At 33.7% G+C, this 22079-nt stretch overlaps 2 protein-coding genes across 2 annotated transcripts; one reads left to right on the top strand and one right to left on the bottom strand.

The window, feature by feature from the left end:
• Positions 1-341: 341 nt before the first annotated feature.
• On the bottom strand, positions 342-18654 carry LOC131070386 (peroxidase 3). Its single transcript, XM_058005896.2, has 6 exons — positions 18594-18654; positions 18336-18473; positions 18049-18290; positions 17436-17627; positions 1143-1305; positions 342-1059 (listed from the first exon to the last, which is right to left on the bottom strand). The coding sequence occupies exons 1-6, from the start codon at positions 18652-18654 to the stop codon at positions 644-646; spliced, it is 1212 nt and encodes a 403-aa protein (XP_057861879.2). The 3' UTR covers positions 342-643.
• Positions 18655-19751: 1097 nt separating this feature from the next.
• Positions 19752-21799, top strand: LOC131070434 (peroxidase 39). The gene is made up of 3 exons (XM_058005959.1): positions 19752-20018; positions 20109-20300; positions 21013-21799. Exons 1-3 carry the CDS (start codon positions 19803-19805, stop codon positions 21604-21606), a joined length of 1002 nt encoding a protein of 333 aa, XP_057861942.1. The 5' UTR covers positions 19752-19802; the 3' UTR covers positions 21607-21799.
• Positions 21800-22079: the final 280 nt, after the last annotated feature.

A 22079-nucleotide genomic window follows, 5' to 3' on the forward strand; every position in this document is an offset into this window, starting at 1 on the left:
ATTTGATCTTATTATTCGAATCATTTTTTCCTAAAATTTTGTGTCTTATTGATTTATGAATTCCTTTATTTTCTGAAAGTGATAGATCTATAATAAACCTCTGTAAATTTTTATTCTTTGAAGTTTAATGTTTTTTATTATTGTTAAAAAATATCTTTCTATATTTTTTTTTTGAAAAATTTCCTAAATTATTTGGACATTGACTTAAATGCATATAATAGCACTAATGATCCCGACAGATCTATATTACAAAAAATACTATGTAGGGGCCATGTTTCCCATTAAAATAAATGAAACATCAATTCTATATTAAGTCGCCATTTCCGATCATATTTATCCTTTCACAACATCAGTTCTATTTTTAATGGTCATTTCTGAACATTTTTATCCTCACATCTTCAAAAAGAGCACTAGTCATTGTGCTGCCTCCATGAGATGTGACAACTTATCTAATATGACCATGATATACTTCCTAGAAGATTCTCAAGGCATAAGACAACCCAAGAGACAGATCTGGGAGGAGGAGAAAAAGTAAAGATTGAACACCCTGTGATTTATTGAGGTTCTCCTCCTCCCTTTATTCACAAAGAAAAGCACAGGTGCAATCAGTCTTCATTGTTTAACACACACATATGACAGACAATCAATTAACAAAAGCACAGTTATGCCTGATCTCTCCATCATTTCCAGTCAACACCCCAATTTGCCCCATCTTTACCACAGACTTTGCAAAGTCAGAGAAAAATTTATAATTTGAGCCCACAAGTTCTTCATCAACATATGCTTTGGAGGTTGCATCAGTAAGAAGTGCAGAATCTGATTGGAAAAGCCCCCTTCTTTTCTTTAACATCTTGTAGTAACTTATATCAAAAGTCCTATGGCTCCCAGGGTCCATTTCTACTATGGTGCTACTGTCTGCTGGACTCTTGCACTTATATTTCTTCAGGTTGGCTACATAGTACTTGTCCATGGAAGGGTCTTCATCACCTTTACCTGTGAAGTTGTAGAGCCTGTTACTAAAGGAAGGGCCACAATGGGAAATTCCAATGGTATGAGCACCTGTAAGAACCAAAAATAAGAATAAGAATAAACTACTATGTATATTATGTTAGTATTCTAGGAAATCTCAATTATATTGTTACCTGATAGGACGACAAGATCCTTGATGTTGAGCCCCTTGCTGGCAAAGGAAGCTTTGAGCTGAGAAAAGTTAAAACTTGCAAATGGAAGATTTGTCAGTACTTCAGATGCACTAGATACCAGTCCATCCTTCCGTCCTGTGGGAACTTCCCAATATGGCCCTCCCTGCTTGTATTAAAGCATAATAATACAAATTACTCAATTCTAACTAAAGAAAATTTGTGTTTGTGTTTCTGTATCTTTGAAAAAATCGAAACTCGAAATTCAATTGGAAATGAAATTTGAGATTTGAACAAATCAATATTTTTTATAACAAATTTTCTGTAGATAATGTTGTTTTTGGTTTAAATTGTGTTCAAGGTTTTTGAATCAATCACATTTTGCAATTTATTATTGACAGATAGAAAGTCAAAAGAATCATAATAATAAATCATATCAAAAATATCAATTTAAAAGAACTTAAAACACAATATAAACAAAAAACAAGATTCTCTATAATATGAATTTTGAAAATTTGTGATCACTTGTATATCTATATTACGTAAAATATGCAGAGAGATATTACAAGAGAATCATCTGTAAAATAAATATTCTTCTAAAATACAAACACCAAGAATACAAATCCATTAAAGTCCTGCATGCAAAAAGTTGTGAATATACTAAACACCAAGAATACAAATTCATTAAAGTCCTGCATGCAAAAAACTGTGAATCTAGCTGGCTATAAGTGGCAAGAGTTCTATTTTATTTGGAGGAATAAAATAACACCTCCACAAAAGCTGAAACATGACATATTTCATGCATTTACCTATCATTTGCATGTCAAATTGTTTCAGAAATGGATTTTTGTTTACGGACATTTTGATGTCATTGTAGATGCCTCTCGGCATAACTCGGCATAATTAAATTTTCAATAGATGGGTTTTAAGATTACTACCTAAATTACATTGTAGTCTATTGTGAAGATGGAATAGATATAGAAAAGTAAAGATGGATCATATTCAACTTTCCATCTCCAAAATAAAATAATAATAGATATATGTTTTTCCATTTAGACTTAGCAAACTATTCTTTAAAATCAAACATATTTTTGATATTTCATGTAATAAATATTTTTAGTAAATAGACATTCCAAATTAAAGACAAACCATACAATGATATTAAGAAAAGTGTATTAATATGGTTTCATAAAATTTGAATTAAAATAGTTTTTGAAGTATTAAAAAACAATGTTATTGATTTCAGGTATATTGAGGGATTATTTTAGTTAAATGTGTTATATGTCTATGAAAGTAATATGAAGATAAGGATTTATATAAAGAGTAATATTGGGATTGAATTAAGAATTTATTGATTTATGCAATTTATATATGAGGGAGATGTATGATTATGTATATTCTCTAATCATGTACAGTTCTTTATTGATGTCTATATCTTCTCGTGTCATAAATGTACATTTATAGATTATGTGTTCATGAAAACAAAGGTCATCATGGAAGTAATTGAAACAATGATAGAACATATGTAGAAAGATGATTGCAAAAACTAAACCATTGTTACAAATATAATATTGAATAATATGAAAAACGATTAATGATCATTCAAAATTCTCATTCACTAGTTTTACATTATATTACATTGGCTTACAAAGCCTTGCTTTTCCATAAAAAATGACCAAACTATGTTATTTCAAAGTAACACCAAAAACAACTAACATTATAAACTAATAATGTTGAAAAACTAAGACATGTTTTATTTATTTAAATTTATCTAATCTATAATATATACTAGATAGATGTAATCTTAATTCCAACCTCCCCCCTTATTACATCAAATTGAACAAAAGGATATAATATTGCATTGACTAAACGCAATAGCCTATTTAGAAATATGATGAAGTGTAGTAATCAAATCTCCTCGCTCAACCAAAATACACCAAATTAGTCACATCAATAAATGTCCTAATTATAAAACAATACATATGAATCTAGATGTACTAGATTAGCTACAAGAACACAATTCCTCTTGTGAATTATGACATGCTTTTTTAGCCATAAGAATACCACTTCACATGTGAACTGAGACATACTAAACTATCAATAATTCAACAACATGAGCTAACTATTAATCAAGATATGCTAAATTATCCACAACAACAACACTTCTTTTCTTATGGATTAAAGCATACTCAAATTTATAGAAATACACAAATTCATGTCTATGGATTGAGACAAACTTATTTGTCTATAAATATAATTCAACAAGTCTATGGATCAATACATACTCAGTTATTCACATTTACAACACATGCAATTGTTAATTCCCTCTTGCTCTAAGAAGGAACACAAATGTAAAAATGGCACAAGTCTCATGCAAAGCATTATCTTTGAGTGGAAAGCTAACTTGATACAATAAGATTCTTTCAAGTTCCTATGCCTACATCCCCCTCTTTGACCCTACTTAGTCCTTAATAATTTTATTTTTCCTCACTATCATGGTGGGGAGATTCTTGATTATGTATTGCCAAACCATAGTAGTCTATCTCTTTCTTATTGGTTTCTAGAGATTTATTTGTCTTCAACTTGCTTTATTGAGATTCTTGGCATGTCTTGAAAATATTTACCAAGATAAGTCCTCTTTGATTACTATACAAATATTTTTTAAAAATATTTTTCCCTATTGAAATGTACATTTCTTGACAAACATAATAGTTTCTTTACTAATCAAGTGATTTTATTGAGACATCTTTGTTCATCAATCAAGGAAGAAATCATAATTCCTAAACTCAGATTGACTCTATTTAATATCAATTTAACATTATAAAAAATTTAAAGCATCCTAATACTCATTAAAATTAGTGGGTAGATAATTATCTTCAATCTTATAATTAATACGAGCAAGTTGGTTGATAAGAGATTGAAACATACTAATGTGATTAACAATACTTTCACTTCCATTTTAAGGTTTTTGTAAGATCAATGCGATGTAAATATGCATCTAATAATATAAGACCATTGAATATTATTGCTTTCTATTCTTCAACTATCTGTTTTGTGGATTCATCTACATCTTGTGTTTTTAATGTTTCAACTAAAATATTTCATAAAATATTTTTAATTAAAATTAATTTCACCTTGATTTGCCATGTATGAAAATTGTGACTCTCAAACTTAGTAATAGTATATAAATTGTGAATTTCATTTAAAAAATAAAAATCTATAGGTCGTGTAATAAAAAGTATTTTTGGGGAAATTCTGGAGATTGAAAGATGGCTCTACGTTTGCGTGGGTGTCATGTTAGGGCCGACGTGCTCTAGCAAGTGTCCTGCGCTCTGCTTGCTTCATTTGGGGAGGTTCTTGCTTATTGGGGTGGGTTTTTGCTTGCCCATGGTCGGGTTTTCTGGGTTGTCATAGGGTTTTTTTTGCAACCATTTTCTATTTCTTTTGCTTTGGGTTTCCGTTGGGGGTGTGTGGGGTTTTGGGGTTGGGTTTTCCGCCCCTCTTCTTTTTTCTTTTGGTATTTTCTCTGGATCCATGGAGAATAGAGGATTATCCTCTTCTCAGATGATCTATGGAGATCTAGATATGGCGGATCCGTCTCATTTGTTGCATGCATGTGGAAAGGAACACATTAGTAATTCCCAATCAGGGGCAGGCGTCTCTTCTTCGAAAGAGCCTTTTCACATGAAAAAGGTGAAAGGTTGTTTGGAGAGATCCCAAGATCATCCGTTTCTGGTTATTCAACCTGAGCAAATTTCAAAGGATGTTGAATATTGGTGTAATCATGCTCTCATATGCAAATTTATTGGTCTTCGCCTTTCTATACCCGTTTTAGAGTCTTGGGCATGCTGTGTCTGGAACCCTGAAGGAGATATGGAGCTACTTATGGTAGCCAATAACTATTTTCTGGTTATTTTTTCCAACCTAGCAGATAGGAACAAGGATTTTGAGGGTGGCCCTTATTTTTTCAACCAGGTGGGACTCTTTATCAAACATTGGCATATTGGATTTAATTTTTCTGAGGAGCTTCCCTCTCGTGTGCCCGTGTGGATCTGATTGTCAAGGCTCACGTTGGAATTATGGAGAGAAGATATTCTTCACTCAATCTCATTGCTTCTTGGTAAACCTGTGGGTTTGGCTTCACAAACTCAAGATCGAAAGGTAATTTCCTACACTCTTATATGTGTAGAAGTTGATTTAAATAATCCTTTGCCAGACTCTATGGAAATCTGTTTGAGGACATCTTCTTGGATCCAACAGCTGGACTATGAGACCCTGCCATTTAGATGTAGAATTCGTCATGAATATGGCCATTTACAATGGAGATGCCCAAGAAATAAATCTTCTAAATTGGCTATTTCTGATCCTCCTCACTTTGTTCTGGGGGGGAGATAAGGGGAAAGCCCCTATGCATAATGGTCCTATTGATAAAGATGGCTTCATTCCTGTCAAACCTTGGAATAAAGACAAAGGAAAGAAGAGAACATGGTTTGATAGGCAAAATGATGTCACCCTAAGTAGGTTTGATGTTCTAGAGGATTTTGTCCAAGAGGAAGGAGTTCTAGTTGAAATGTCCTTGGGTACCCAATTTCACCATGAGGTGTTGGATGGGGATTCCAAGAGAGAGGGTCGGGCCCTATCTTTGGAGAATCAACAGGATGTTCAAATGATTATGGATTTTCCTTCCCATGTTCAGGACAACAGAGATCTTAGTGGGTCACAGGTCCTTGAAGGAGCAGTGGTCATGGAGTCTACTTCTCCTTCCACTATAGTGGCCTCAGGTTCTGTGAAGAGTAACAAAGCCCTGCCTATTTTAGGCTTGCAGCAGAAGACCCTCAAAAAGGGTTCTTTAGACAAACCTTTATGGAGTGGACAAAAAATGGATCAGGAAAAGGTTAAGCTTATCGGTGATACTTTGGTTGAATCAGGGTTTGTGAAGACCATTAATTCCCACTTCTCTCAACCACATAAATTATTGTGCTCTCATGGAATGTAAGGGGGTTGAACAACATCCCTAGACAAAAGGTTGTTCATAGATTAATTGACTCGGAGTCTCCTGATGTTGTTTTTATTCAGGAAACCAAGCTTTCATTGGATGGTTTGGCCAATTGTGCTTTGCGTGTCTAGCCCCAGGGCCTTTGGAAAGGAGTGAGCTCTCATGGCAGTTCAGGGGGGTCGCTTGCTTCTAGAACATGAGGAAAGTTTCCCCTTTGTGGTGGTTTTCTAGCAAGTCTTCCATTTCTATGGTCGCTTCTAGCTATGAGACTGGAGAAAGATGCCTCTTCTCTAATATTTATGCTCCTACTGATCTTGTGGGTAAGTCACATCTTTGGGCTCACATTAATCTTGTTCGGGCTCAAGACCCTTTTCTCCCTTGGATTTTGGCTGGAGATTTTAATCCTGTTACTATTTTGGAGGAAAAGCGAGGTGGGTTATTCAGGCTTGATCCTTCCTCAAATTTACTCAAAGACAATATTGGTCTCTTGCATCTCATTCATGTGAAGCCAATTAATGGTGTCTTTACATGGAATAATAGGAGGAGTGGTGTTGAGGCTATTTCTGAAAGGCTTGATAGATTTTTGGTTTCCTGCTATTGGGTGCATGATAGGTGGTCCACCAGTTCAGAAATTCTTGATTGGAGGGGTTCTGATCATTGGCCTATTAAGCTTTCTATTACATCTTTTAGAACCTCCAAAAATCCCTCTTTCAAATTTCAATTGATGTGGCTTCATGATCAGTCGTTGAAGGATCTTATGGTTGATTGGTAGTATGAAGGGGTGCCTACCCACAAGCGAGCTATGTACACCTTCGGGAAGAGATTACAACATGTGAAATACAGGTTGAAGAGGTGGAATAAACAATGTTTTGGGAATCTGCATAGACACAAGATGATAGCTCAATCCAAGCTGGATGAGGTTACGTGTCAAATTAGGGATCCAGGGATGATTGTGGAGCTCAGTATGGCTGAGTCCCTTGCTCTTAAAGACTTAGAAGAGTGGGAGTTGCGTGAGGATAATTTCTGGAAACAAAAGTCTCATGTGGATTGGCTCCAAGAAGGTGATAGAAATACAACTTTTTTCCATAATTTTGTTAAGGCTCAGAGGAATGGTAACTCTTTTACCTCTCTCATATCTTTAGAAGGGGTTCATTTTTCATCTAAAGAAGAAATTGCTATGGAAGTTGTGAGTTATTTTTCTAATTTGTTTACCAAAGAGGATCCTGAAGTTATGGTGGAAGAGAGGACCATCTTGAACTGTATTCCCCCTCTCGTCTCTGTTGAAATGAATGATTCTCTCTTGCAACCCATTTTGTTATCTGAACTTGAGGGGTTTGTGTTTCAAATGAAAAAAGGCAAGGCTCTTGGCCCTGACGGGTTTCCTATTGAGTTTTTTTCAGGAATTTTGGGAGATTATAAAGTATGATCTTCTAGATGTGGTTCAGGAATCCTATAGGAATAAATAAATTCTCAAATCTATGAATTCTACCTTCTTGGCTCTCATTCCTAAAAAGGAGGGGGCTAATATCTTGGATTAGTACATGCCTATTTCTTTATGTAATGATGTCTACAAGATAATCATTAAATTGATTGTTGAACGACTCAAACCTCTCCTCTGTACTTTGGTTTCTAAGGAGAAAGGTGGTTTCATTGATGGAAGATAGATCCTTGATGGATTTGTGATAGCAATGGAGACTATTCATTCGATGACATCCTCTAAGGAGAAGGCTATGTTTATTAAACTTGACATGGGCAAAGCTTATGATAGGGTGAGTTGGGATTTATTACCAAAGATCCTTTTGGCTTTTGGTTTTGGAGAAGAGTGGATGAATTGGGTTCTTAGTTGTGTGACTTCTACCTCTTTCTTAGTTCTTATTAATGGGGAACCCTTGAAATTGTTTAGCGCTTCGTGGGGGCTTTGACAAGGGACCCTTTATCTCCCTATTTATTTATTCACATGGTTGAAGGTCTTCACAAATTTCTCACTTCCCAGTTGAGACATGGTCTTATTCAGGGTTGGAGTTGGAGCAATTCTCTACCTCCCTACTCTCATATTTAGTTTGTGGATGACACAGGTTTGATGGGTAGGGCTAGAATCAACGAGGCAGTGAATTTCAAGAGAGCTTTGGATATCTATTGCAAAGCCTCAGGTCAGAAAATTAATGAAGATAAATCATCCATATACTTCTTTAATAGTCCTCAGCTTATTCCGAATAGGATTTCTAGGATCCTCAGATTTTAGACGGGGTCCCTTCCTTTGTTGTACCTCGGGATTCCTTTAGATTTGGGGGTTCAGCGCAGAGATTTTTTGGCAAGGAATTTTGGATAAATTTCATTGCAAGGTTAATCATTGGACTTACAGGTGGTTATCCTCTGCTGGAAGAGTGATTCTTCTAAAGTTTGTGGTGCAAGCGCTTCTCATTTATAGGTGTTTTGTACAGGCTCCCCCCTCTAGCTTTTTGAGAGAGTTTGATGCTCTTTCCCATCAATTTCTTTAGTCTGATAGTTTTCTTTCTTCTAAGTGGAGTTTAGTTAAATGGGACTCTTTTTGTAGACCAAGACATGATGGGGGTCTTGTCCTTATATCTATTGCTTTGGTTAGCAAGGCCTTGGCAGCTAAGTTGTATTGGAGGTGGTGTAACAGTCAGGATCAGGACTGGGCCAATATTTTAACCCACAAGTATCTCCCTAGTGCTAATGACCATGAGGTGCCTCGTCTTAGTTTAGTGGGTGGGGGCTCTTGTATCTAGGATACTCTTAAAAAAGGTGCCCAACTTATTAAAGATGACCTTTTTTGATTTTTAATAGAGGCTTTGAAGCTCTTTTTTGGTAGGACTCTTGGGATGGTCACCCTCCTATTCTGTCGAGTTATCCACAACTTCAGCCTCTTTGCAACATTTTCACTGATGTTGGATGGGTTAAGGTGGAGAATATTAAAATAATTAGGCGCATTGGACAGGTTGAGGTGACTTGTTGGAAGGATCCTCTTGAATGGCCCTTGGGTGGCTTGAATGAGGATCATGTGGTGTTGGTTAATATCTTGGAGGGTAGGTTATGTAGCTCCCTCAAGGAGAGAGATATTTTGGCTTGGGGTCTTAACCCAAAAGGCAAGTTTTCTGTTGCTGGAGGTTATGCTCAGCTTGATAGGCAATTGCATAGCCTGACAGATGTTCCCTAGTGGAAGAAGATTTGGAATAACTTCTCTTGGCCGAAATGTAATTTTTTCTTATGGTTGGCTACTCAGAGGAAATGCCTCATGTGGGAGAATCTTTGTAAGAGAGGCTTCCAGGGTCCATCTATATGTTATCTTTGTATGCATAATGAGGAAGACTGCTCCCACTTATTTTTTCTTTGCCCTTTCTCTAGGGAGATTTGCCACAAGTGGTGGGAGGCTTGGCAACATGCTTATTTTCATGCTACCTCCTTAATTGAATTTTGGGATAGCCTGGGCAGACCCCCAACAAAGACCTCTTTTCTTCAAGTGGCCTGGGCTATTGGGCCAACCATCATTATCTAGACTTTTTGGTTGGAAAGGAATCAGAGGGTCTTTTGTGATTCACATATAGGGAGTCCTCAGTTGTGGCAGAAGACAATTAATAGGCTTTAGGAGACAATCTTGGCTAAGTGCAATTTGTCTGAAAATGTTGATCTGGGTGATCATGCTATTGTAAGGAATTTGCAATTGGAAAACATAAAAATGGACTATGTTACTGGAAATAGATCTCGACATGCGAAGCATCGGATAAGAAGAGATGGAAGGTGGATTCCCCCTCCTGTGGGAATCTTAAAAATTAATACCGATGGCTCTTCCAGTGGGAATCCTGGACATACAAGTATTGGAGGTAGAGGTAGAGGTGATGAAGGTTGTGCAATTTTTTTCTTCTCTATTTATATTAGGCAACACTTTAACAATCTTATGTAGGCCCTAGCTATTAAGATTATTGTTGAGCGAGGTTGTTCTTTAGGATGGAGGAAGATTATTTGTGAGTTAGATTCTCAGTTTGTTTTGGACATGTTGAACAAACATAATTTGAATGATGTGAGTTGGCAATTAGCTTCTGTGGCCAAACAACTTTTATAACTATGTAATAGATTGGAATTTGTCTCCTTTTGTCATATTCCCAGGGATTGGAATAGAGTGGTTGATTGCTTGGCCAAGTGGGCTTCAGAGCATGTTGATGGTTGGGATTTTAGTGGAAGAGATGGTCTACCTCCTAATTATCTTGAAACTTTAGACAAGTTAATGCTAGAAGACAGGATGATGCAAGAGCACCCAGTGGTGTAGGATCTATTTCCCTTTCATGTTTGTTTCCTTTTCATTATCAATTTTGAAGCCCTTCAAGGTTCCAGATGAGCCTGGTTTTTGGTGTAATTACAAAGTAGTCCACATCATCTTTCTGAGGGCTTTTTGAAAAGGTATTATCATTGGAAATCTGACAGTTGGATCTAGTGCTATGGTCACTGGACTTTGCAGTGGTGGTGGTGGTGGTTCTTTTTGAATCCTTTTAGTTTTGGTTGTTTTCTTGGTGGGCCTAAAGCCCGATCTTTGTATTTCTGTGTTTTCTGAATAAATCTTTACCCCTTTTTCAAAAAAAGTAAAAACAGTATATAAATTGTCTATTACAAAATTCATGCACCTTTTACAACAAAAAAATATCAATATATTTAAAGTAACATTTATTACACCTTATTACTTCTAAAATGAGAAAATATAATTTATCTTTCTAATCTTTCAATCCCTTTCTTTAGATATAAGATTTAAATTGAAATATCACTAAGACAACTTTAAGTGCTTTGATTGGCCCAACCAAAATACAATATTAATAAAAAAACACTCTTAAAGAGTTTTTAAAATTAAAAAAAAATCCTAAGCTACCCTACCTCTTTAGATGTTTATCATTCTTATACTAACTCTCTTAAGGAAACTCCCCTTTCATCAAAATTTTGGTATGTACACATATTCATTTCTTAAGCCTGAATTGGATTTGAATTCCTTTTTATATCATTTTTTCTTTTAGAAGCCACACCTGAATTGAAGATTCTTCATAATCCTTCTAAATCCTACAACTAGTTATAATGGTTGTCAATCAAAATATTCATGCATATTTTGTAAAATATATTAAACTTATAAAGTTTGAACCATCCCAATCATCCTATCCTTTCAAACTTATGTTTTATCAATTTCCGATCTTTAAACACAAACTAGCATTATCATCAACACAATAAATAATAATTGTTAGATTTATGATAGTTGATGATATACAAATAATGCATGATTTTAGTTCATGAGCTAAATCTTTAATCTCCTTACCAAGATTGAATTCGATAAATATGTTCCAAGTGCTCTTGAGAACCATTCCATGCATTCATAAAATCCAATTATTTGGAACAAATAAAACCCATTAAATTTCTATAGAACTTATCTCCTATTCTCATGCCCATTCTCAAATTGTTTTGATACCAAATTAAAAAGATGTTAGACTAGATGTTAAAAAATAATTGCAAAAACTAAACCATTATTGCACATATATAACAATAAATAGTATGAATAACTATTAGTGGTCATTCAAGATTCGTATTTATTTATTTTATATTATGTTGTATTGTTTTATAAAGCCTTTCTCTCCCATTTAAAACTATCCAAACTATGTTATGAAAAAGTAACTCCCCAAAACAACTAAAACTATTAATTAATGAATTAAAATTAATAACACACTTATTTTTCTAAATTAAGTTACTTTTATTATATAGATGTAATATTATTTATAACAAAGTTTAAAATAGTTGAGCTTCCTAGAATTCAAGTTTCTTATTGTGTCGATAGTTGGTGTATTATTAAATGGATCCAAAATTTGTATTGGATTGTTTATGAACATTTTGAGATGTTATGTGATGTTCTTGTCTAAGTGTATGATATAAATGATCTAATTCATGTGGCATGGTTCCAAGTGTTACATGAGTAGTGAATGAAGTGAGGAACTACATGCACCTTATGACATACTTATTAGTGTTACATGCACAACATGTTAGAACGAGTTGTTCATGAGATTATGTATTATTTCACCAAGTTCTAATGTTGTAATGCATGCTAGCACACAATAGCTTGTGAACCATTCACCTCTTGATTTTGAGGCTCAAATACTCTAATCTCATTTGATATGATGTGCAAGATGAACCACTTTGATACAAATGATTGAGATATTAGGTCTAGCTTAGGTACAATGCTCTAAATATGTTTTTTATATGTTTCATTTGTCTAGAAACAATGTGGAAGTAAGGAATTAAAAAATGAAGAATTCTAGAACTAGAAAAGAAAAATAATCATTTTTACATGTCATACTCTTAAGGGAGATACATGATTATGTAATCTCTCTTATATATCCTTTATCTCTCTAACTATGCATATATGCTATTATACTATATATTTACACATAGATTGCAAATTCATGAAGATAAAGGTCATTATGGAAGTTTGAAATTATTGACAACTTCCATATGTGACTCTTTAGATCTCTGAATGGTTAGAATTATAGTTTCTAAATGTGTTGATAACTATCATGTCATGAAATGATTTCAAAAGGCATATTATATGTTTACATGGTTATTTAGAAGTTATACAATAGTTTGCATTGATTTTTGGACCTATTCCATGTGTTTTCTTACACATAAAGGTGTAAATATAGCATAGAACTTAGAGAAAAGAGCCTATGAAGTTATTGGCCATGATCCTTGGAATTGTGTGAGTGGAATGCATGATGTGCAGGGATAAACACAATCCAGATATAATATATTTTGAGTTGTTAAATAATTTTGTACTACACAAGTGGCACAAGAATCAATTTGTGTGAAGGATTTGTACTTTAATGTGAAGTGAAGTATTGAGGTTGGTGTGCATGCTTGGATAGTATATGGATCAATTTATTACATAATTCCCTACTCAACCTAGGTTTAATGTAATAATCAAACTTTGTACGGAATTAGACCTAACTTAATAGATTTGAGACTAGAACAAGCTAGCAAGAGAATAGTAGTGCATGATTTGAATCTTTCATTTATTTGATGTGTGATGATCATGTGTTATTTTATTAAAGTGATGAGAAAAATGATAAGTTTAACATTGATTTGAGATCAATGACACATTTGAGATCAATGACACAAAAAAATGATGTGTGATGATCATGTGTTATTTTATAAAGTGATGAGAAAAATGATAAGTTTAACATTGATTTGAGATCAATGACACAAAAAAATTGAATTACATGATTGAAACTAATGCAAGATTGGGGTGTGCCATGTAGCCTAGTTTGGGCTAATTTCAATACCATACAATCTAGTCCTTCTACCATGCCCATCTATCTATTTTTTATGTTTCTTTCTATCCTACACTCATACATCTTCTATACTTGTTGCTAGACATATTGTAAAAGTGCTAAAGATCATAGTATAATATATTATTCAACTAGAGGCAAGATTATATAATTCCTTGTTATTAACTTCAAACCCATTTTTTGACATATAAACTATTTTTAGATATCACGACAATAAGATGATTCGATGCCTAAGAATATAATTCTATTTATGTAGATGCTTTCTAATATGTTATTCTAATTTACTAATAATATTTCAATGATAACTAATAACTTGTGATTATTTTGTAACTACCTGATCTCTTAGTTTCTCAAGTTACAAAGATTTTTGGCATGCAAGGTGATAAGGTATCCATTTTTTTTTTAAATATACTTTGGAAGTAGGAGGTTTGAATTTCAATTTTGGTAACGAGGCCACAATGTCTAAACTAGTCTAAGGTAGCATAAGTCCTAAGGGATTAGATTGGTCCTAATTAAGGTAGTGGATTTAAATCACTTTTAGGTGATAAGGTCAAGATTGGAATTGGTTTATGTATCAAACAAGTTAAGTTAAGCACTATATCAACATAATCACAATGATATCCAAAGTAGTCTAAAATTTGTTGTGTAAAAGTCTAGGGTATGCACTTATATATATACATTGAGACCTATTTATCTACAATAGATATAAAGGTTTGTAATAAAATGAGAAAATGTAAAATTCCCTTGATATATTTAATGGTCATTTACAAGTCAAAATTTTATTTCACCTAATTCTCCTTTAAAGTTGATATTATTATTTAACTAATGTAAATGTGAGAACTAGTAAGGGTTTTTTAATAGAGTGAGCAATAACAAAATCATCTTTACATAATTTTGATAATCGCTCATATATCAAATCTAAAAGAACTAATAAAACAACATAAATATTTTAAAATATTTTGAGAAATACCAATTGAATATCAATATTCAAACACTTATTTATCTCGTAGTACATATAATAAAATATATATAATTCTTCCTTGTGTTTTTTGTGGTCATTGTATGGAATCCATGGATCATCTTTTCTTGTTTTGTCCATTTTCTTCTGAGTGCTGGTATTGGTTATTTGGCATGCTTGGCTGGTCTTCTGCGATAGGTCCCAATCTTCTTTCGCATTTCATGGCTTGGCCCTTGTTGTTTTCCTCATTGTTTTATTCATCCCTTTGGGTTGTGGCCCCATCATTGGTAATTTGGAATATTTGGCTTGAAAGAAATTCTAGAATTTTTAATCATAAAAATGCCACTTTCTCTGAAGTAATTGGTAAAATTCAAACCTCCATCAGTGAGGTGGTTCTTTCGTTCATTCATAAAAACTCAGATCATCACAGTTCTTTCTCTCATTGGGATAATCAGGTTACTTGGAAATGGTCCGCACTTCGTCTGTTGCCTTCCCATGGGGCTGTATCAGGAGGTCTATCTTCTTTGGTCAAACGAAAATTGGTCAGATGGACTCCCCCTCCATTCCCTTCATTCAAACTTCAGTTTGATTGAGCCTCAAAGGGGAATCTGGGAAAGTCTGGTATTGGAGTAGTTATTTTTGATCATTCTTCAAAAGTCATCAAAGTTGTGGCTAAACAAATTGGACATGGTACCAACAACACGACTAAGTTTCAAGCTTTATCCTTTGGGCTTGATATCGCTCTTTCATTAAACATTAAAGACATTGTTATTGAAGGCGATTCCATGGTCGTGTTTCAAGCGGTTGTAGCCAAGAAATGTCTATCTTGGCATCTTCAATATTTCTTAGATCACATTCTTCAGCAGTTAAAATGCTTTTCCACTTTTTCTATTTCGCATTGTTTTAGGGAGATCAACGTCATTGCGGATTTTTTAGCAAATAAGGCTGTTGTGGAGGGTGTCTATTTCCTGGAGATCTCTCCCTCGGACATTCCTGCATCTTGCATGAAGATGCTTTCTTTATAGGTGGTCCTGCTTCTTGAAATCCTACTTCACTATCTATGCTTCGTTAGTATATGTAGTAAAGATGTTGTCTTTATGACAATTTTCTGCTATTCATATCTTATGTTAGATTTCATTCATGGGGTAGGAAATTGGTTGGGTTTCTTCTATTGGTCTGATTAAGCACTTGTTTTTTCCTCTTCTCTTCATTTGGTATCTTGGTCTATCAGTGATTCAGGTAGTTGTTCTAATGATTGGGGATATTATGCTATTCGTTGACTTTATCATTGTGTGATCATCCTCATATTAGCAGGTTTCTTTCATGATTGATAATTATGACATGGTGATCCCATTCTCAGTTATATCGATTGTTGGTGGGCACTTATGGCTATCATTCGATCTTTGTCTTGCTTTTCACTCTAACATCATGTTCTGTTTTCTATGGAGAATTCTTGCCAAATTCGGCGGATGGTGGCTTTTTCTGAGGGATTGGAAAGAGCAGTTAATGTGGTATTGCAGAGGTTTTCTTATTTTGATATTATTCCTTTGGTTACTACTTTGGATTATTCTTTGGTTTGATCTCATCCTCCTCCTTGAGGGTCTTCAATATCCTCTCCTGCTTTTTATTTGGATTTGTCTATGTTTGCTCACCATATTTGTGATGGCAGGATCTCTTATTCTTGGTTCTCTCATGGCTCTGAGTTTTGTTTTCTTCAGAGCTTTGGATTCTTGTGGTGTTTAGACAGGCTGGATTGTGGGGTGATGGCTCTGATTTATTGGTGGACATTCTTGACTCTATCTTCAAATGCTCCCCGTTAGACTGATTCTTACAACTTCCTTTATATCTAATGTGGATGGCAATGTATCTGGGGGGTTTTGGTATGCCTATGGGCTTTTTGTAATGGGTAGATAGGCTTATGTTTTCTTGAGCAATACTGAAGGGTTTTCTTACTGGTTCTTTCCCTTCAGTGCTCTTTGAACCAGACACATGTAAAAATATATATAATCAATATAATTTTAGTGGTCTCGTCCACTTTTATCAAAAAAATTTAAAAAAATATATATATATATATATATATATATATATATATATATATATATATATAATTCTTTGACAATAATTATAATACAAAATATTAATAAAATAGAATCTTTCATAAATATTTATTATTAAAAAGGCATCATGCAACAAGTTCTTTAAATTTTTACTAAAAAAAAAACCTTGATCTCACAATTCCTAAAATTAAATTAACCTTCAATCATGTTTGTCATTTTTACTTAAAAGAACAAGCATTATACATTTTCAATATATAACATTTAAAAAAAAGACATATGTATATATATAATTAAAAAAAAATTGCTTAATCTTTTTATAATTGTGACTACATATATAAACATGTAATTGTTATTTAAAGTAGTGTAATTATAATAAAAATAAAATTATTTAATTTAAATTTACTAATATCCATACATATCAAATTAATATTTTAATAAAATATTTATTATATTTATATTGGTATTATTTTAAAATTAATAATTAAATAATAATAAAATAAAAAATAATAATTAATAAAATATTTATAAATAATAAATTGATTTAAAATTAAATAATATTATCATTTAAATTAATATATTCAAAATCTTAATTTATTGTATAAAGTTTTTAAATAAAAAATAAAAAATTTTAAAACAAAGAACATCTTGTAACATTTTTTTTCAAAAGCAAAGATTCATACACAAAAAAATCCTGATTTAAATAGGTACAGGTGCTTTAATACAAAGATTCAGACTCTAAAATCATTCAAAAGAAATGAATACTCACGGCACAATTTTAAAATTCATCAGCAAAATATTTCCAAGTTTGTAAAACTATAAAATATCAATGCCTGGTACTTTTTATTTATAAAAAAATTGATAACCTGTAAATTACATAGCTGCAAGATCCTCATCTGTAACAAACAAAGAGAAAAGAAGAAAAAAAAAGCTTGTTATGATCCGATAGAGTTTTCTCACCGTTAGGAGAAGAGCATCTCTTGCAATCAATGCAAGAATGTCAGCACATGACACCACTCCAGGACAGTACTCTTCTAATGCAGACTTGGCCTCATCTATCACACCAAAACCCCTGAGTGACAGATTAGGAAATGCATCCTTCTCAGCTGTATTTCCATTTTTTGAATTCAGTAGAACAGACCCATCACATCCCTGTTAATCAAGAACAACAAAGAACTCATCAGTATCCTGACATCATCTATATAAGTAAGGCATTCAGAGACATTAGATTTCCACAGTTCATATTCATAATGATTATTGTGCTTGTTTCTGAATTTAATTGTGTAGAATTTATCTACATCAACATTTCAGATCACACTCCATGATCCATCATCAGGATGAGAGAGCTGTAGAGAGAACTGGACAGCTCTCTCATCCTGATGATGGATCATGGAGTGTGATCTCTCGACATTCTCTCTAGAGCTCTCTCATCCTGATGATGGATTATGGAGTGTGATCTAAAACATTGATGCAAATGAATTCTACACAACTGAATCCTGAAACAAGCACGATAAATAAGACAATACCATATGTTTCAGAGATCAAATAAAGCCATGGTGATACTTGTACTAACCCTAACAAAGCAGTCATGGAAATGCATTCTGATTAAAGCAGCAGCCAGAGATGGGGCCAAAGGTATATGCTTTTTTGCAACATTTAGTACAATTTCTTCTGCATGAGGGCACACTGAATTGTAAAAACCGAGCTCCAACACTCCTTCACTTGTGCTCAACATATAAACTATTGTAATAAAACCTAATACCAAATTTCTGGTATGACCTACCATTACAATTGTTCTCTGACTAATTAGTCTCTCTAGCAATTAATTGATGAGATGAATGGTAGCCCATTGAAGCAAACCATTTATAGTGAGGTGTGGAAGTTCAGAGGGGGACTTATTTGGGCGGCTAGGGCTGATCAGCATATGACAATGCATGATGTTCTCCATCCTGAGCTTTTTCCGTTTCAATAATTTCAGAGGTCGGTCTAATAGAGACCCTGTTGAGTGAAAACAATTGTAATCAGTCAATAGAATTACATAACCAACCCTGACTAAGATTAGTCATTTCAATTAGTTAATGGGCAGTTAGGATATGGATAGGCCTAGTTTCTGTTCACTTCCATTTGAATTTTCTTGTGCTAAGATATAAGCAAGTATCAACAACTCCACTATCTTCATATTTTCTTTTTAATTGAAACCAACTTTTGTCATTCCTTCTACTTCTGTCATATTGATTTGGTTAGTAGTTCCTTCCCTACTTTTCAGTTCATAGGGACACCAGGACAAAATGTCTGTCACTCTCTCTTTGGTCAGCAATTCTTTCAAAATTATAGAAATTGGCCTGGGCTTATCTGGTAGCTTTTTGACTGAGGGTCGATAATTGGGGAAGAAGTTATCTCATCTGAAACTTTGATATATTTTTTTAAGCTTCAAGAGTATTGTTTGAATGGGTATGGTAATGATATTTTTAATGATTCAAAAATTAACTGGTAAGATAGCAGTAAATATCTCTACTGTATTTTCTACAGTATATACTGTGGCTTCTTTTAATGGAACATAGCAGTGAATGACAAACTCTTTTTTTAAGTAGTTTGACTAGCTTTTTTTTCTTTCAAAATTGGAAAATTATAAATGATAAAGTTATTTATTTGAAATTCTTATTATCTTTTTTTTGATGAAGTCATCTACAATTATTGTGTGGGTTTATCATTTTTTTTTGGTCCTTTTAAATTAAACAAAAAGTTTGGTGATATAGATCTTAATTATAAGCAGAATCTTTACCACATAGTAAAAAATAAAACTGATCATGTATAATTTTGAGATGTACAGAAAAATAAAAAACTTTTAACTATTAAATTCTCTCCTTAGCATTAAAATAATCAGTTTCGATTCAAAGTGTTACAGAACATATGTTGTAAGTAGTCGCGAGTAGTTGATGATGACGTATATTGTAGTAGAAGAAAGTTGAAGAACAACTCAATGAAATTTGTATACAATAATAAACAAATACTTACGTTCCTATCTATATCCTAACTGCTCAATTCCAAGGGCGGGTTTTGATAATAAGTGTTGTAATTATCTGTACAAAGAGCCATGAAATTATTGAAATGCAAAAGCTGAGAAAGAAGATCGAAAGGCATGATTCCATAAGCCCTAGCCGCCTCTACTTTAGAGAACCCAACGTCACCACATTGCATGAACTAACTAGGTAGTCATCCTCGAGCTGCTCCACACATATCCCTATAAATCAAGCACTTCTGTGAGTTACCAATCATCTTATCAATTTATAACCAGGCGGCCTAATTAATCTGATCATTACAGCAAGAATGATGGCTTATGGCAGGAAATGGGCATTTGTTTTTGTTGCTGTAGCTTTCCTCTTCAGCATGGGTGAAGGAGGAGTCCTCAAGTTGGGCTTTTATGATGAAGTCTGCCCTCTTGCTGAAGACATTGTATATAATGTTGTGAAGAGGCACATACCTCTGGCTCCATCTCTGGCTGCTCCTCTTATCAGAATGCATTTCCATGACTGCTTTGTTCGGGTCTGTATATGCATGTGTAACAATCAAGTAGTGTGCATTTATTCTATAAATGAAGATACCCATTGGCTCACTTTTTTTCTTGTATGACAGGGATGTGATGGGTCTGTGCTTTTGAATTCAACAAAGGACAATAAAGCAGAAAAGGAAGCAATTCCAAATCAGTCTTTGAGGGGATTTAGTCTGATAGACGAGGCCAAGGCTCTTCTGGAGCAGCATTGCCCTGGGGTGGTCTCTTGTGCTGACATTTTGGCACTCATTGCAAGAGATGCTGTCTTTGTAGCGGTGAGAACTGACAACTGAGAACACTCCTTTTATTTTACTAATGTCTCTTTAGGTCTTTATTGGGAGATTTTATATCGTTTACAAGTTTATTTTATATTTTATTATATCATATGGAATATGAATCTATAATGACATTTATTGACGAAAAACTATCAATAAACTAAAGATAGAGAATACCTATTCACTTATAAATTGGTTTCTGAATTAAGAGTTGAAATTTGTGTATGTTTGACAACATGAAGGATCATATAAGACTATAATTGTTTTAGATTTGTCTTTCTTAATTATTTTTTGGATGGAAGATTTTATATCATTCATTATTTTGTTTGTATCATTCATGAGTTAGTTTAAAAATTCAATACAGAGTAAAATGTATACTGATATCTCTTCGACTAAGAATTGAGGACAGAGTCCATTCGCTTATAAATTGATTTCTGAATTTAGAGTTGAAATTTATGTATGTTTGACAGCATGAAGGATCTTATTGGAATATAAATGTTTTAGATTTATCTTTCTTCACAAATTTTTTGAATGAAAGATTTTATATCATTCACAAATTTGTTTACATTATTTATGAATTTATTTTAAAATTCGACACAGATAAAATGTAGATACCTCTTGGACTAAGAACTAGAACTAAAAACAGAGGATATCCATTCACTTATAAATTGATTTCTGAATTGAAAGTTTGAAATTTGTGGGTGTTTGACAGCATGGAGGACCATATTGGAACGTCCCCACTGGACGTAGAGATGGGCTCATATCTCATGAGTCCGAAGCACTTGCAAATATACCGGGTCCTACTTTCAATTTCTCTCAGCTCATTAAATCCTTTTCAAGCAAGGGCCTGGATATAAAGGATCTTGTCTACCTATCAGGTGCACATACCATTGGCATCGCTACTTGCGGGCCTAACACTTTCAGCAAAAGGCTTTACAACTTCAGTGGAAGAGGAGATTCAGACGTGGACCCTTCCATGGACAAGTATTATGTAGACAACCTGAAGAAGTATAAGTGCAAGAGCCCAAAAGACAATACCACAATAGTTGAAATGGACCCTGGGAGCCATAGGACTTTTGATATTAGTTACTACAAGCTGTTGAACAAAAGGAGGGGACTTTTCCAATCAGATGCTGCACTTCTTACTGATGCCACCTCCAGATATTATATTGATCAGCTGATTGAAGGGTCCATTGACAACTTCTTTGCTGGATTTGCAGAATCTGTAGAAAAGATGGGGCAGGTTGGTGTGCTCACTGGAAGTGCAGGAGAGATCCGCCATCACTGTGCTTTTGTTAATTACTGAACTGAATTCCTTGTGTGTTTGGCCATCTTGTTTCATAGCTCTTTAAGGTGTCTCTATTTGCAAATAAAAAAGGAGGAGGATTCCTCGCAATAATGCCCAAACACCTCTGGGATTGTGGTGTTCATCAGTGTGCCATTAAATGTTGTAATTTAAGTTTGTTGTGGTAATGCAAATTTGGTCTTTGGAAGTGATATTCTTGTGTTTTATGTTTCTCCAAGGGGTAAGAAGTGCATACTATTTTACACCCATTTTATGTGGGTTGTATTGATAATACAGTCCTAGCACATGCTTTTAACTTTTGGTGCTCTCAATCGAGAAATTGGTTACTAAAAATAGATTTTAATTTTTGATTAAAAGAAATTTTGTGTTAAAATTATTCGTTTTTATTTTTTAGTTGAATTAATTATGTTAATTTATTGTTTACATCTCACAATCAAGTTGATTCTATTTTAACTAGTTGTATGTATCAATTC

Source organism: Cryptomeria japonica, chromosome 3 (genome assembly GCF_030272615.1).
Source record: "Cryptomeria japonica chromosome 3, Sugi_1.0, whole genome shotgun sequence".
NCBI classification, from domain to species: Eukaryota; Viridiplantae; Streptophyta; class Pinopsida; order Cupressales; family Cupressaceae; genus Cryptomeria; species Cryptomeria japonica.